The 15,136-nt window shown below is 47.7% G+C and overlaps 1 protein-coding gene and 1 long non-coding RNA gene across 3 annotated transcripts in view; both read left to right on the forward strand.

The window, feature by feature from the left end:
- LOC135401128 (probable ribonuclease ZC3H12B) overlaps positions 1 to 15,136 on the forward strand; it is a 33,755-nt gene that overhangs the window by 522 nt on the left and 18,097 nt on the right. Inside the window, exon 1 of one of the 2 annotated variants that reach the window (XM_064633333.1) lies at positions 9,299 to 9,783. The exons of the other annotated variant lie outside the window; for it this stretch is intronic. Within the exon in view, the coding sequence (XP_064489403.1) occupies positions 9,766 to 9,783 (18 nt within the window). The 5' untranslated portion in view covers positions 9,299 to 9,765. Of the gene's footprint in view, positions 1 to 9,298; positions 9,784 to 15,136 lie in introns of those variants that run through there. 2 annotated transcript variants of the gene reach the window in all.
- On the forward strand, positions 427 to 3,288 carry LOC135401131 (uncharacterized). Its single transcript, XR_010424726.1, has 2 exons — positions 427 to 2,945; positions 3,008 to 3,288. It is a non-coding gene; the product is annotated as an uncharacterized LOC135401131 (long non-coding RNA).

Below are 15,136 nucleotides of genomic sequence, written 5' to 3' on the forward strand. Positions count from 1 at the left end.
GTGCCGGACTCAGCTGTGTGGTTTATCACGACCAGGTACATAATGTGTCGCATCCTGTTTCACACATGGACTAGGCACTGCATAGGAACATCTCACTTGGAATGTCGTTAATTTTAAAACCTGACAGTAGACGCCATGCCACCCTAGACTGCGTGAAGCGAATTTCAAGTAAACTATGTAATGAATTGTGTAGTTCTCTCCCAGACAGTGTTGTACTGGCTGTAATGAAAGCCTAAGTTTCATTCCCGCGCAAACTCGACATGATTGTGGTGTGTGATGCCACTTGCCGTGTCATGTGTGATAACTGCGATTACAAATGTCAAACGGCAGACCAAATAGTCAGGTTTGATGGCCGGAGAAGAGTTTGAAGACGCTAGTCTAGAGGGCACCACCGGTGAAGGTCTGGAAAGAAGGGGACCTCCGAGTTTCTCCAAAAGGAAATGATGCCATCAACGTCGTTAAAACGTTTTAATGTCGGTGTGTCACTGGGGAAGTTCGGCTACCGGAAGTATGGATTCCCAGGTATTCACACACCTGAAGGTCACATTTGGGACTAAAAGAGCTCTAAGAGCGTGGTGTGCCATTGGATGAGCAAAGCAGTTCATACAGTGCCTCGGTAACATGACTCTCTAGCGGCTGGTCGTTATCTGAGCCACCCTGTGCTGTAAAAATTTGGAAATGAACATGGACTATGGCTATTTCGCATTTTCAACCGTGCTCAAAACACCACAAGAACCGTAACTTCAATAGCTGACACAGACGAAGTTCGTTTTGTAGCGAGGAGAATCGAATCATGTGCGCTGAAAATCCACCTGTCAAGAAATAATGCGAGGAACAGCTCCTACCAGATGCAAAGTGAATAGCCATGGTTCTTCCAGGCGCACTGTCCGTGTTCCGGTATGAACTTTGGGTGCAATTTTATTCTCCAAATCTCCAGGTCGGAAATTTCCGCTTCGAAATTCCTGCCGTAGAACGTACGAAGTGCTTGTGGGGACCTCATCAGTTGTGCGAAGGCAAACAGCGTTTGAGGAAAGTGGGACGAAGCGATGTCTTCTCGTGAAGGTCCAGTTTCACCGACTGGAAGCCGAAGCTCAATGGCTGCACTGTAGTAGACGAGATTATAACTCGAACGTTTCCAGCACTGGACCACCGGGGAGGACCTCGATATTCCCGATTGTGAAGTCCACGACCTCGAAATTCACGTTTTCGAAGAAGGAAAATCAAGAGGAATGCTCGATTGCTTCTTCGGATGATATGAAAACAATTTAACTACTTAAATTCACGGGTTTTCGATGTCTGTCCAAGTCGTTCGCCACCGTGGACTAGATAGCCCTTTCGGTCTTCCTGAGACTTTGTCTACAGTGCACTGGCGGGCTACGTGGGATGTCAGAAGGTCACGTGGAACGTCCGTGTCCTCTTCCTGCCCCCTTCTCTGCACTCTGTTGCATTTCTTCCAAACGGCACCGTTTCTGTCTGTGTATTCACACGGACAACTACACCAGCGGAAGATGCGCAAAACGTCATGGCTTTGCACTGTTACGTGTAGCGCGAGCGTTGAACGTCATGTCTATTCGTGCTCTTCTGATATACTGCGGCTAAGCCACAAGATATTCCTTAGCAGACGACAGGGCCGGTGGTGTCTTGTGCTATGTATACTGCATGGAACTCCCGGTGCTCCTGTGCCATACGAAGGGCCAGCAATTCAGTATAAAACACAGGGAGCAGCTTTTACTCCCCCACCCCGTGAAATATTACGTGGAGATGTCACCCATGTGGATGCCCTGTTTCTGGAGCTCTGGCGCTCAACTGTGATATTCCGTAGCAGGTGACAGGGCCGTACGAATGCTCTGCGTAAGATGCAGTTGGCACTTTCTGCTTTTTCTTCCACTAGAATATTTCGTGGAGACGTCGCACGTGTGAACACACTAGAGATGGGACAAATCCAGAATATCCGAATCCACGAATCTTTCGAATCCTTTCTTAAAAAAGAGCTCCACTTTCTTCTGGGCCTTCACCTGGGGCTCCTTGCTTATACATACTCGTGCAGTACCGGTTGTCACGGACGCGCACCTATCACAGTCCACCTGCGGAACTGCATGTGCCCGTCGTAGCCGGACCTTGTACTCACTTTCTTTGCTCTTGTTGGCGCTCTAATTGCCCTTCTTGCACGCCGGATCTTGAGGCGAAAATCCGTTTCCTGTGGTCCGTGTAAGGGCACCACCTGCTGGTCATATGCGGACTGACCTCTGCGCGCTCTGGGTCATTTCGTGACAACCTGTCCTTCTATTTTTCCACTTGGTTTCTGACTGCGCACATGCATTGCGTGCCTGCACGAAGGACCCAAGACTCTCTTGATTTTGTGCTTAAGGAAAGTCTTATATACTGCTTTCGCTGTACTTATTGGGAAAGCGGCCATTTGACTCCCTGTCCGGGATATGGACACTGACATGCCTCGCCGTGTCGTGCAGCTGCAGCTGAACAGCGCTGCGGAGGAGCACGAGAAGCCTTAGTGGCACTCCTTTTCAGGTTGCACGAGTGAGGGCCCTTATCAATAACATTCTTGCGAGCATGGGTTACGAAACTGCAGAGACTGGGCTGCTACAACCAGAGGAGACAGACAGCGCAAAAGGTACCAAAGAAGTTATGCCATTGGGATTTACAACTTGTGAGTCTGAAGATCTTGGTGAAGTTGTCCCGAGGAAGCTGCTTGCAAAGACGCGCAGGAAGGTGTCAGCAGAGCTACCTCGTTCTGCCGTTGGAGTTGTCAAGCTCAAAGCAGTCTACAAAAGGCTGAGGGTCAACTGCACGAAGAAAAGTGTCACACGACTGAGGAAAGCGTATGTCACCGGGCTTCGAGCTGTGAAAGCTGGCAAAAAAAATGCGACGGAAGTGGTTACAAGAATGGAGATCGTTGCGAACAAATCTCAATAAAACGCTGCATAAATGTAAACTGGAGTTTGGGTGCGTGACGTAGCTGCTGTTTATTTCTATGCTCTTTGTTTTTCAGTGGGATGGCGTGAGCAACTACGAAGTCCAAGCATCATTGTATTCGTGGTGGGCATGAGTGCAGTTTATTATGGATGGCTGAAGATCATTGACAATGAAGAGTTTGTGCCAAAAGCGGAGAAGCCCACACCTCCACACATGGCGTTGTATAACTTCATTACTGGGAAGTCTGGTTCTACAGCCACGGGACATTCACCAAAGAAGTCTGAATGAGCACTTCTCGTACTGTACTGTTAAATGTAGGCACTGCGTAAACAAAATATAAGTAATGTGTTGTCAGTAGTAACAGATTTATTTAAACATCCCTTACGACGCCTTACCTGCCCAGTTATGCGCCGTTGTACTCTTACGTTCGTTGTCTCAGCCTCTCCCCTTTCGCTCGTTTCGCTGTACCTTCGCTTCACTTTCGCTTTACCTTCTTTTCTGCGTCGTATCGTCAGTTGCTCAGGCGATATAATCCACGGGACATAGCCGGATTTATCAAAAGACTGGTGAACTGCTATTCGTCCATAAATGGATGGTGATGATGATGATGATGATTCGAGTTTTTGTGGCGCATCGACAACAAAGCCATAAATGGATGGATGTGGGAAACTTAGACCTCTAGTTCCCGTACAGGTGGGGAGAGGTGAGGTGGGAACAGGGATTTCCCTACACTCCCGAGCTTCAGGAGCGCTCTACAGCACCCTTTGGGTTTTTTTTTTTTTTGCAGCACCCCCACCGCCCCCAAATTATTTAGATTGACCCCAGAGGATAGCACATTCCCAAAGGTTTATTTCTCGGGAAATTACTGTGTGGGAGAAGGTTTAACGTTCCTGGAAGGTACATCATCATTGTTCCGCGGCAAAGTAATTTGCGCACATTTTGGTTTGGAATGCAGTTCAAAATTTATCATTATGTCCAGAATCGGTGGTTACTCTTTGAAGTGTCGGGTACGATTGCGTAGAACGTGGTATTGTGCGAGCCGTGGAGTGATGTAGTCACACACACGAACAAAAGCTTCCTCTTTGGGCATTGAGCTAGACGTGTTTAAATGCGATTAAATAGGGATTCATAAGATCGGCTAGCCATGCCACGTGACACGCGGTTGCTGGCCCTATAAAGCTGCCGCTTGAAAAAAGAAAAAAAAAACGCAATACTGGAGAAAATCGCAGCTTTATGTCTCAATATTACACGCCGTAATAATTATGAGCGGTACGCCACGCTAATCGGCGACAACGCACACTCCTCTTCTTGGCACTGAACGCACCATTGTCCTCGATTGGCTCGGGAACAACTCTTGAACCGCACAGCGCGGCCTCATATCAAGAACGCGTCCTTTCATAATCACCACCGACATGTGATATAACTAGGGAACGTAAGCACTATTGTACAGATAAGAGCGCCATCACGACCCATCTACACATACCCGTTGGCGCTGCTCGATTACCATACCGGATAGTGCATCGTGCGAAAGGGCGCTGTATCGTCGATTTTCTTGGCTGGCCCCAAAGAAGAATGACTGGCGAGGGAGGCAGGGAGGGCTGGCCACGAAAAAAAAAAAAAAGAAGAAGCTTTCCGGCAGGATCCGGGTTCTCTGGATGCGGCCGACCCATTATACAGTGTGGCCGGCTCGATCACGCTGGCTCCGTGCGAAGACGCAAACGTGAGGGTCGTGAGTGCAAGGCAGTGGGGGAGAGCTCGCTGGGCATGATGATACTTCGGGCGTGCCCTCCCAGGAGGGGTGAAATAATAGTTAGGGAATGAGCATGAAGACGTGTTCCAGGGGGTCGTGAGTTGGATTCGGCGAGATGTATATTGCGATCTATCGAGGATTTACGAAACAGCAGGCGGCAAACAGTGTGCGTGGAAACGGGAAGCAGGTTCCGTGTGACATAAAGGGGTTGTGACGCTTTTCATGTACAGTGAAATCTTTCAATTTCGCGGCCCCAGTTTTTGGCGAGTGGGACACATGGCAAATATTCGCGACCGCTAAATTATGCGTAATCTAGGTGCTAAAGTGCGCAGCTTGATTGCCTTGCCATACTATATTTAAAAGGGCACTGAAATGAAAAAAAAAAAAACAAGTTCACTTCAAATTACGTTAATTTTGTACTTGTTATCATAATTCAAAACTTTTATTCCATTACGGAGCTACAATCAAAATTATACCGGACTCTTTCTTGCTTCGGCGCTAAGCAGTGAACGTCTTTTCAGCTCGTGCATCGGTGCCTTTAGTCCTAAGGCTCGGTTTCATCAACGCCGATTAACATTTGAACCGAGATCAACGGCCCCTTAACTTGAATTTAACGCCTAACTGTGCTTCACTAAAGGGATTTGTTGTTACTGAGACATTCATCACGTCACCAACTAACGTTTGTAGAAAAGAACTGAATGTTAACTTCAAGTTTTAGCAACGCTTGATCTCGGTTCAAAGTTAACCAGCGTTGGTGAAACCGGGCCTAATTAGTCCACGCTGCGCGTGCACGCGCGTACCACGCCGTGGAGCAGTCCCGATGAAAAACATATTGCGCGTTGCGAAGCCGACTGGTGTCGCTGTCCGATGGACGTGAAGAGAAATGTTGTCAGTGGAACATTCGAGAGTACTGTTGTGGGCTACAATTCAATGAATCGGTATCGAAAAATGCAGCAGTGCGCATCATGCCGAGCATATACGGAACACTACGATCGGACCCCTTTCCAAATCCACACGGCCACGATAGGTATCCGCCAATCTGTACCTCCTGGTGATCCCATTCGTTGCCGTCAAAGACCGCTGTTTCCATTGCGCTTTTCTTCTAAACGCTAGCGCTGTGTAAACAAATTTTGCTTGCATTATACTAATTGAAACACGGAATTTCATTTGAGAGCAAATTGTTTTCGCATTTTTTGTGACCCTTTAATTAAAGCGGTATTGCTGACGCTTCTGCTGCAAAACAGTGCTTACGAGCAGCAACCAAGTGTGAAAAATAAATCGCGCGCCCTTAAAATTCGAGAAAATTGGAGAAGGGGGGGAGGAGGCGAACAATAAATGTTATACACGCATTTTATTGCACGCCAGAGTATTAAGGAACGAGCGGTTATTTTTCTACGTATCGTACTTGGCGAGATACGTACCCTTGAAAACACGTACGCGTCAAGTTTTAACGCCAGATGGAGCGAGAGCTATGTATACGGCCATTCCCATTAGTAATCGTAAGCACGTGACCCCTCCTGCGCTGCCTCATTGGCGGAGACGCCTGCAGTGATGTCAGGTTCGTTATTCGCGGAGCCGATATCATACGCTCTTTACCGTATGCAGGTTCACATCGATGCACATAACTGTCTTTTGCGTTTTTGTCTTTTATTTGTTTTCGTCTCTCACAACTACGACAACAGACTTACATACATCAAGCTCTGACGTCAGAGGAGTGAGAGATGTGGCCACTACCCCTATTGGTTCTCCAGATCACGTGACCTTGCCCGCTGCAGTCTCACTGACGGGGATACCTGTCCTCGTGTCACAGTCGGATGAGTTTTGCTCTTCGTGGTGCCATTTTTCCACGCCTTTATTAACCCACTTCCTATAAATCTTGGAATGCAGGCCCCACATCAGTGCAAATAGTTCTTTTTTTTTTTCCTATTTGTCCGCCACAACTTTGGACGAAGTGTCATTTTCTTGGCCAAGTCGCAGATGTAACCAAATTCCCACGTTCCAACGATCGTAGGTGTGTTGCGAACATGTCATTCTTCACTGGACGTCTAAAATATACGCTGGTGTGCACAACTGGTTTCTTCTGATGGTGGAACTTGTATCGGTTCCGAAAGTCAAACTTTGTTTTTAACTGTTGTGTACGCCAGTGTAGAGGGAGTTTTCACCTACGTCACATTGTGACGTGGAATGTTCGTATAAGCTCCTCCCACTGGTGGTCACTTTTCGTGCTAGCGCCATTGAAAGATGACAAATTGCGCTATTTTTTTAATGCGACAACCATAGTTTTCGTAAAAGAAAATGTGAGAACGACAATGACGAAATGTCTTCGGGATAAAAGAAGGGTACGGACGCGACCGGATTTCAAAACACCATTCGAGGCTTCGTTTTCGAGCAAATGCTAGATTAATCTCGGCAGCTGCGCCGAAAAAGTGACCACCACCACCACGGCGGTCAAACGCGTTCGTTTGACGTCACGTGAAAACACCCTATATTTCAGACGTCCAGTAGAGAATCTCTGGGCAGAACATGACCGTTTCCCACATTTTGGTACTTAGTGTCTTGTGTCCCTGAGCCAGAGCCGTAGCGACGGGGGCGCGAGAGGGGCAGCCGCCCCCGGGCGCCCTTGCCAGAGAGGGCGTTGAGCGGCAAACCCTGGCAGGTTGGTTGGACAGTATCAAGTAGGAATGAAGGGACTTTGAATTTACGGTCTCGGCAGTGTAAATATGCGTTTTCTCTTGCTTGTTTACAAGGCTTCTGACGGCAGTAAGGGAGGGGGGGTGCTTCAGATTTGCCCTGCCCCGGGCACAAACACGCCTCGCGACGGCTCTGCCCGGAGCCCCTCGATTCTCACTCGTGCGGTGCTCGAACTGTGTATGGGTATAAACACTTGTTCGCAGAGCGTGTATCTCTAGAGTTGGCATGGCGTAAAGGTATCGCAGCAGATCACTTATCAGTTTTGCATCGGCACATAAGAAAGGAAGATACGAGCCCGTTATTTACGATTAATAATCGCGTCTCGAAAGTCAGGCTACCTGGCTATAGTGGTGCACAGAGAGTTTACTGTCCATCTTTGATTGCTTCGTGGGGCAGCTTTCACTTGCTCGAGTGGCGGCGATAAGCCACAGATCCGGGTGCTCCACTAAGTGCTTCACTGAACATTATGTTGTTACGTGAACGGTCCGTTTGAAGGCCTGCATAGGCACAGAAGGAACGCAAGGTATGGAATTACTATTGTAACAGATCTGAAACAGGTCGGGTGCTTCTCGCATTTCAGCATGCCGCGCGTCGTAACAAATGTAGTACAAGCATTGGCCTACCATGCAGTGTCTTAGTGAGGATAAGTCTTAGCACGTACCCCTTGTAAGTCTTGGCAGCTTTCTTCCTTCCCCCCCCTCTCTCTCTCTCTTTTGCATTGAACCTTTCCCTCGAATAGGAAGTATAAGGAAAGGGAGCTCTACGGCAATCCATTCTCTCTTGAAACAATCTTTCACTAAATGTTTTCCCGCACATTTGCAAATATAGCAGAAGACTCGTTATTCAAATTTGAAGGGTCGTAGTTTCGAAGCTTTTTCTAGTTCGTCCTAGAATGCAAGTTTCAAGGGCAATGATTGCACGGCGACGAGGAAACACAAAAAAAAAAAAAACATCGGAGATCACTTTCGCTTCGTGGGTGACCTTTGCGAATAGTATTCCAGCGCATTGTTTTGCTCTCAAATATCTTCCGAAATCTTCTAAAAAAAATCTTCCTTTAAAGAGACCTGCTTGTCGTATGCAAGGAAGAGTGATGGAGCGAGAGCCACGTCACTTGAATGCAGCCTGCAATTTTAAATGGGAAAGTTGGGATTGGAGTTACCTTCCTTAGTTTTGCCGACCACAGCGCCCCCGGTCTGTAGTAGCAGAAAACAGTGGCGCATTCCTCCATATATGTGTTCGCAGTTGTGTGAAAAGCATGTAAAGAAATGTTTGCTTCCGTGATAAGGCCTGTTGCGGAGTGTTGAGATTCGGCGTGATACAAAGAAACTGCGGCGTTAACCAATTACGTAACCGCGTCGTGGATCGAGATCGCCACTCAGGTCGAGGGAATAAAGAAGAAGAAGAAAAAACATTCCATCGTTTCCGGAAGAGCTCTCGGATCACGAAAATATCGACTGCGTTTCCTTGTATGACACTGGTATTACAAAAATATCATGTTATCCCACTTTTATGCTTATATTATATATATAATGCCCGGAATATATATTGCAAACATAATTGCAAGGAAAGACGGTGATTTGCAGATTTCCTCTTCACCAGTCCCGTTTGTTTGTCCAGGCTCCGAACAATGCACATTGCTACGTTACTTGTCAAACGCCGCGATATCGTGTTCTTCACAAAGACGAGATGTCCCGAATGCGAGAGTAGCTGCTCATTCAGCTCATCGCTCCGGTCGCAAAATACACGCGCTATTGCACAAAATAATTATCCATTGCGATGATGAAAACAAAACACACACGCACACACATTTGATATCGTCTGCTGCACCTTACCCCCCCTCCATCCACTCCGGCTGCCTCTCCTACTCTCCTCTCCTGTTCCTCCACTCATAGTCACGTGACGCTACCCATTCATGGCTGGCGCACGCTGCGCGTGAAGTGAACGAAGCGGATGTACAGCCCTCTTTCCACCTGCGTTCTTCCTCCTGTAATATTGCCCTCTTGTTTTCTTGCGCCCATATTTTTCGGTGGTTCGAAAAATCTCTACCTGTGAGGGCGAGGAGGGTGAGTGAGAGAGAGAGAGAGGGAGGGCAGGAAGAAAAATCGTCTGCTTGATGTCGAAATAGCTGAGGGCTGCTAGCTGCTACGCCAGTCGTCTGCTGCTCCATCGGGTTCAGCGATTCCCCCCGCCGTGTATGCATTCCGAAGTGGCGACCGTGCGAAGACGGCTGAGCCGCGTTTTGCCTCTTCCGTGGGATTCTGCGCTCTGAAGTACGACACCCAGCTTGTCTCGTGGAATTACCATCGACTGTATTGGGCCGTGCTGTTGAATCGGTGCCCCGTGCGGATGTTGTTGTCGTCGTCGTGGTATGAGGAAACGGCGGAAGTGCGGGAATGAGTGCTAAAACGGCGGTAAGTTGCTTCTCGTGGAAATACGGAGTTGCATCCGTTTCACTGGGGGGAAAATAATGTCCGAAATTCACCCTGCTGTACTACGCAGTTTGCGGTTGTTCGATGCATTCATACGTGAAGTTCTTTTTAAATTGCTGGTGTGGCATGGTCTCCCTGTTATTTTTCTGTGTACCCAATTTACCTCTCGGAGATTTATGGTCCTGCTTCAAGGTTTCATAGATGTGGCTGTGAGAATTAAGTGTACACTGGCCATACCTCTGTCCACGAGTGTAAAGGGCAAACGTGTAAGATCTCATAAAATCGGTCTGTTTAGGCGTCCATGTCATCTCTCTCTATATATCAGTGATAAAGTGCCCGCTGCACTGATAAGGAGTGTTTGTGAGGAGTAGTGATCATGCAGGATGCAGTGATAGCCAAAACATATCTGCGACTTGGATAGGGCTACCCTAAACCGAACAGAAGTTTGTTAGTTATGTGCATAGTTGATCCGAAAAGAAGTGCGTAACTTACTCTACTCAAGTTACTCTAACTTAAATACCTTTGTGAGTAACTTGGTATCCTAAAAGTAGTTTTAAAAGTCAGTATGTAGTACCTTTACTTAAATGCTTTCTGGAGGTAACTTGTGCTCATTTCTTAAACTACTGCTAAGATACTCCCCTTTCACTTTTTTTTTTTTTTTTTCGGGGGACAGGTTGTTCGAGAACAGGATTAACGTCGTTGGACGGCTATAGATATAAATAACGAATGAAGTGTTTATTAAAACAATATATGTAGTTTAAGGTGGCTTGGGTTGTCTCTTCCTCTGAGCATAGCATCCGCGCGAGCGACATTGTCGTACAAGATGTCCGCGGAGGAGAGCATGCACCAAGAAGATATCGCGAGAAAACAAGAATATCCGTCTTTACCCTCGCTTTGTTTCTATATGTATGTGTTTGACAGTAAATTTCGCAAATTGTAACTTAATTGTATCTTTAAAGTAACGAGTTACTTCTATAAGTATTTAGCATTGGACCCAAATACTTTTTAAGATTGAGTATTGGGTACTCTACTCAGTTTTTTTTTTTTTTTCCTGGTACTCAGTAACCGAACTTACATACTTTTTTTAGTAACTTGTACGAGCCTGTATTTTTTTTTAATGAAGAGTGGAGCAGGATATCCTTGTATCGCCCTAGATTAAGGGCCGGATCCATTGTTTTCACCCCAGGGAATGAGGTGACCCAAATCGTCAAGGCTGTCATCCCGCTACTTCGTTCGGTACTTCGACAGACTGGTCCCCTTCGGCGGATAAAAGTACAGATAAAACGGATTCCCTCGAAGCCTTCCCCATCTGTGTGTTTCGCTCATTACGTCAGGGCTGGCTCTCTGGTCAGGGCCTTGTACGAATTCCTCGTACATCCTGTGTCATTCCTGTGTTAATTCCCCTTTCGCTACGGGCGATCTTGACCCCAGCGATGGCCATAACAGACAAAGATAATCAGCAAACTCTAGAATGTGAGCGTGAGGTTCTCGATATGCAGCGTACGATAGCAATAAAACGTGCGCGTCGTTCGCGAGTGTCCTTTATGGAGACTGTGTAGTTGTGGATGTCAGTAAAAACCGCTTACGGCAACGTCTCAATATTTTTTTGACCGTCGTATCATATGCACTCTCTTGTTTGAAAGGAAATGCGAGCTTTATCTATAGACACCGAAGAACAGCTGAAAGCTATACCTGCGACAAGGTTATCGCTCAAGTTTGCAAAAGCCTGGTGTAGTTGTCAGTATTTTAGTCCTCGTTGCATAATTGCGCAAAACACCGTTTGGGTTCTGGATATGCGTAGTAACGGCTTCTAATACCTTTGGGGACCCTCCATTTAAGGGCTTGGTAAAAAAAGACCACGGATTGCAAACCACTGAATCCGAGGTTTCTGAAGTCGCTGTACAACTTTTTCAATTGACACTCCGTTCTAAGATTGATATTTAAGAGGTTGCACAGCGTTTGTGAAATGCAGGAAAACGTTCACAATGCTGCTGTTGCCATCGTCTCTAGCCTCGTATGTGCACTTGCATGTCACGTGGCTAAAACGATGAATGAGAGTTCCCACGCGTGGCTCATAGAACCGCATTGCCTTGCTTGTCCACCGCGTCGTTCAGACATACGCGAAACAATTATTTGAATGTGTTTCATATACACATGCTCACGGATACGAAGGCAGCATCACGCAATCGAACTACACAGTACAAGCTCCACTTGGGAAAGGGATAAAAGAAGGATATTGCATCTTTCGTTTTCAAGCGACACTTATACACATCTGTTTTGTGCTAGAACATTTGTTATTTGATCCGATGTGGCTTATCTATATAGCGTTGTGTGGTATTTTCAAGTGCATGCAAGTTACGGTGGAATTGGTATACATGCGATGTATTCGGCATACGCAGCTTTGCAGACATCTTGTAGACACGCGCTGTCATCCCGTTCGTGACACTATGTAGGAATTCGTGGCAGAAGCTGATTGAAAGCTCCGTGAAAACTCTACGACGGAGGGCGAAAAATGACCCTCCAAAATCGCTATGGACTTGGAATTTTGAAGGTGCGCATTCTGAATACAACGCTGTGTACTTGTAAGTCTACGCGACACGAAGAGCAGGCATGTGAACTAATGTTCTCTTCGAACCGCTCATACGTGGCTTTACGTACAGCCCCGCATGATCGTCAGCTGGTAGTAGCAAGTTGGCCGTTGGAAGTGTGCCAGCGTCCGGATGCCTACCTGCACACACACACACACACGTGTGACGTTGTTTGCAGTTGATGATTAGTCAATGGCCTTCACACATATTTTCCCCGCTCTAATTCGAGTTGTCAGCACCCCATGCATGTATAATAGGGTGGCAATTTGAATATGGCACGCCTGCTAGAAAGTCTGTTTTCGGCCAAGATTTCAAACGACGAATGCGTAGTTGTAACGTATATAGTTTCGATATCTGAAGGAAAATGCCGTTTTTTTGTGTGTGTTAGCGCCGCGCAGCAACTGTGGCTATGAGTTGCGTATAGACGTGGCCGGATGGAGAGGGGACAGCAGGAAGGAGGGGTGGGGTACAGGGGCTAATGTACATCCTGGGCCGACTTCATGGGGAACTGGGCCGACGTTCGGCGGGAAAGTCTGCCGGAAAACCCAGGGAAAGCCTCAGATAGCACAGCCGCTGGTAGGATTCGAACCCACCACCTCCCATTCTTCAGCACGACCTTGGCTACCACCAACCAGTGGTCGGCTCTCGCTCACTCCGTGCTCGGCTCTCCGCTTGCTCACTCATGCTCACTTGCTAGGTCATTCTCATTCAGTCATGCTTACTGATCCTCGACTCAGCTTCCCGTGTCCTGCTGAGCAGTCTGTATGCTCGCGCTCGTATACGCGCGGTGTTGCCTCCTATCCTCGTTTGCTGTCTCATCTCAGATTTCTAGGTTGTGATGTAAGGTGCAAGGCGGTGGTTTATCTGGAGTCACAAGTATGGGGGGGATCCGACTGCTCAGTTCATGCTGCGTGAACGTTGCCCAACTCCGCTCATTCTCAGTCCACCTAATTTGAGCATCATTTCACCTTACTCATGCTCAGCTTATTCGCCTCACAGAGCATGAATGAGTATTCTCGTGAGTGAGTTTTGCTCATCTCCTCTCTTGCTCGCTCATTTTCATTAGTGAGTTTTCTCCTTGCTCGTCTCGCTTGCTCATTCATGCTCGCAGGAGTGAGTTTTCCGCATGCTCACCAACCCCCTGATCAGCTCACCCTTTTCCCACTCATCTCGCGCTCAGCTCTAGGTTTGCAAACTCATGCTCAGCTCATTCGCCACATTGAGCATGCTCATGAATGACTTCTGCCAACAACGAGCGGACGCTTTTACGCAGTCGGCCACGCCGCTGGTCACGATTTTTCGCCGCCACCTCGATCTTCTTCCTCGGAATTTACCTCACTTCACCCTTATGCCGAATTTCTTTTCCTTAACTCACATCGACGTTCGTGGGGTGAGGACGTCCTCACCCTCCTCTGCCCTCGTGAAGATGCTCGCTTGTGGTATTGAGTATAGCCCCTACTGCGCTACATTGCGCAGTAGGTAAACTGTAGCTTATAGTTACCCACGTGAGATCCTCAATTCCTCTCCTTTGCTCCATAGAGCGAAGAACCCTCCACAAAGTTCCCGTCCGAGCATCTGTCTGCGATCTATAGTGGGGAAAACAACAAACCATTCGGGTGCGGTTCGCGCAAAGCATTCGGGGACTAGGCGGTCGTGCAGCGCTCGCCGTTCCATCCCGGGCAAAATCGGCAACAAGTGGTTCTATAGTCGAGGAACTGTTTGTGAAGAACGGCTGGAATGCCGAATGGGGTCCCGTGCCACACCTTCATTCCTGCATCCATTGCAAGGAGGAGCGGCTGCTGATCCCTCGTTCGTCTTTGAATGCGTGCATTGTCTGGGCTGTCGCGGTTATTGTTCTTGGTAGAATTACCATGGGAGTGGGTGGAGGGGGGGGGGGGGGGGTCGATCGAGATGCGCCGGATAATTCGTGTGCTCGTCGATGGTCAGGCAGAAGGATTTTATCTAACTGCTTGTCAATCCATAACCCCGTCGAGGATGCTGACAGCTGTTGCGGCGGATCTAACGTAACACCGACGACGTCAGTATTTTCTTCGTTCGTTCGGAGATGAAATGTGAAAGGGCATAATCAGCTTAGATGTTCTAATTGCGAGACTGTCCGTATTGCAGTAAGATCTGTGGACGTGACGAAGGAAGACTTCTCCAGGCATGCCGTGCGAGGCAACGGGATTATGAGTCACTGGAAGTTGCTTTGAAATACATCTATTTGGGTAGTTCCCACTCTACATACATTTTGTATTATATGAGTGAAGTTGGGAAGTTCTGCTGCATGATACGCTCACGCACAGCCGTTATTAGTGTCAATTCAGTAATGGCAAGTCGACGAAAATGCACCAGCAGTGTACTCTTAAAACAGAGCTTCACTACACAGCACGCCCCTAGGCAACCATCATCCCGGGTGACAATGAATGAAGTTCTGTCCTAAAAGTATGGGCGTTGTGTAAGCTGTGTGTCCGTGCTACGTTTCATTGCATCAGCTCCCACGATGTTATTAGTACCATCACGTGACACATTACGATCTGCACCGCGCCTCCCCGCGCAGTTCTAGCTGAATGCGTATGAAGGTACGATGACAATGGTACCACATGCGCAGCTGACCGCCTTGAGTCCGATCGCAGATAAACTGGCGATGGCCTTCCTCTTCACAGCGCATCCGGCTCGTGCCTTATTTGCTCGTCTGACCACGTCCGGGTAGAGATAAACCTTTATTCGACACGACGACAAGCTTT

Source organism: Ornithodoros turicata, chromosome 7 (genome assembly GCF_037126465.1).
Source record: "Ornithodoros turicata isolate Travis chromosome 7, ASM3712646v1, whole genome shotgun sequence".
NCBI classification, from domain to species: Eukaryota; Metazoa; Arthropoda; class Arachnida; order Ixodida; family Argasidae; genus Ornithodoros; species Ornithodoros turicata.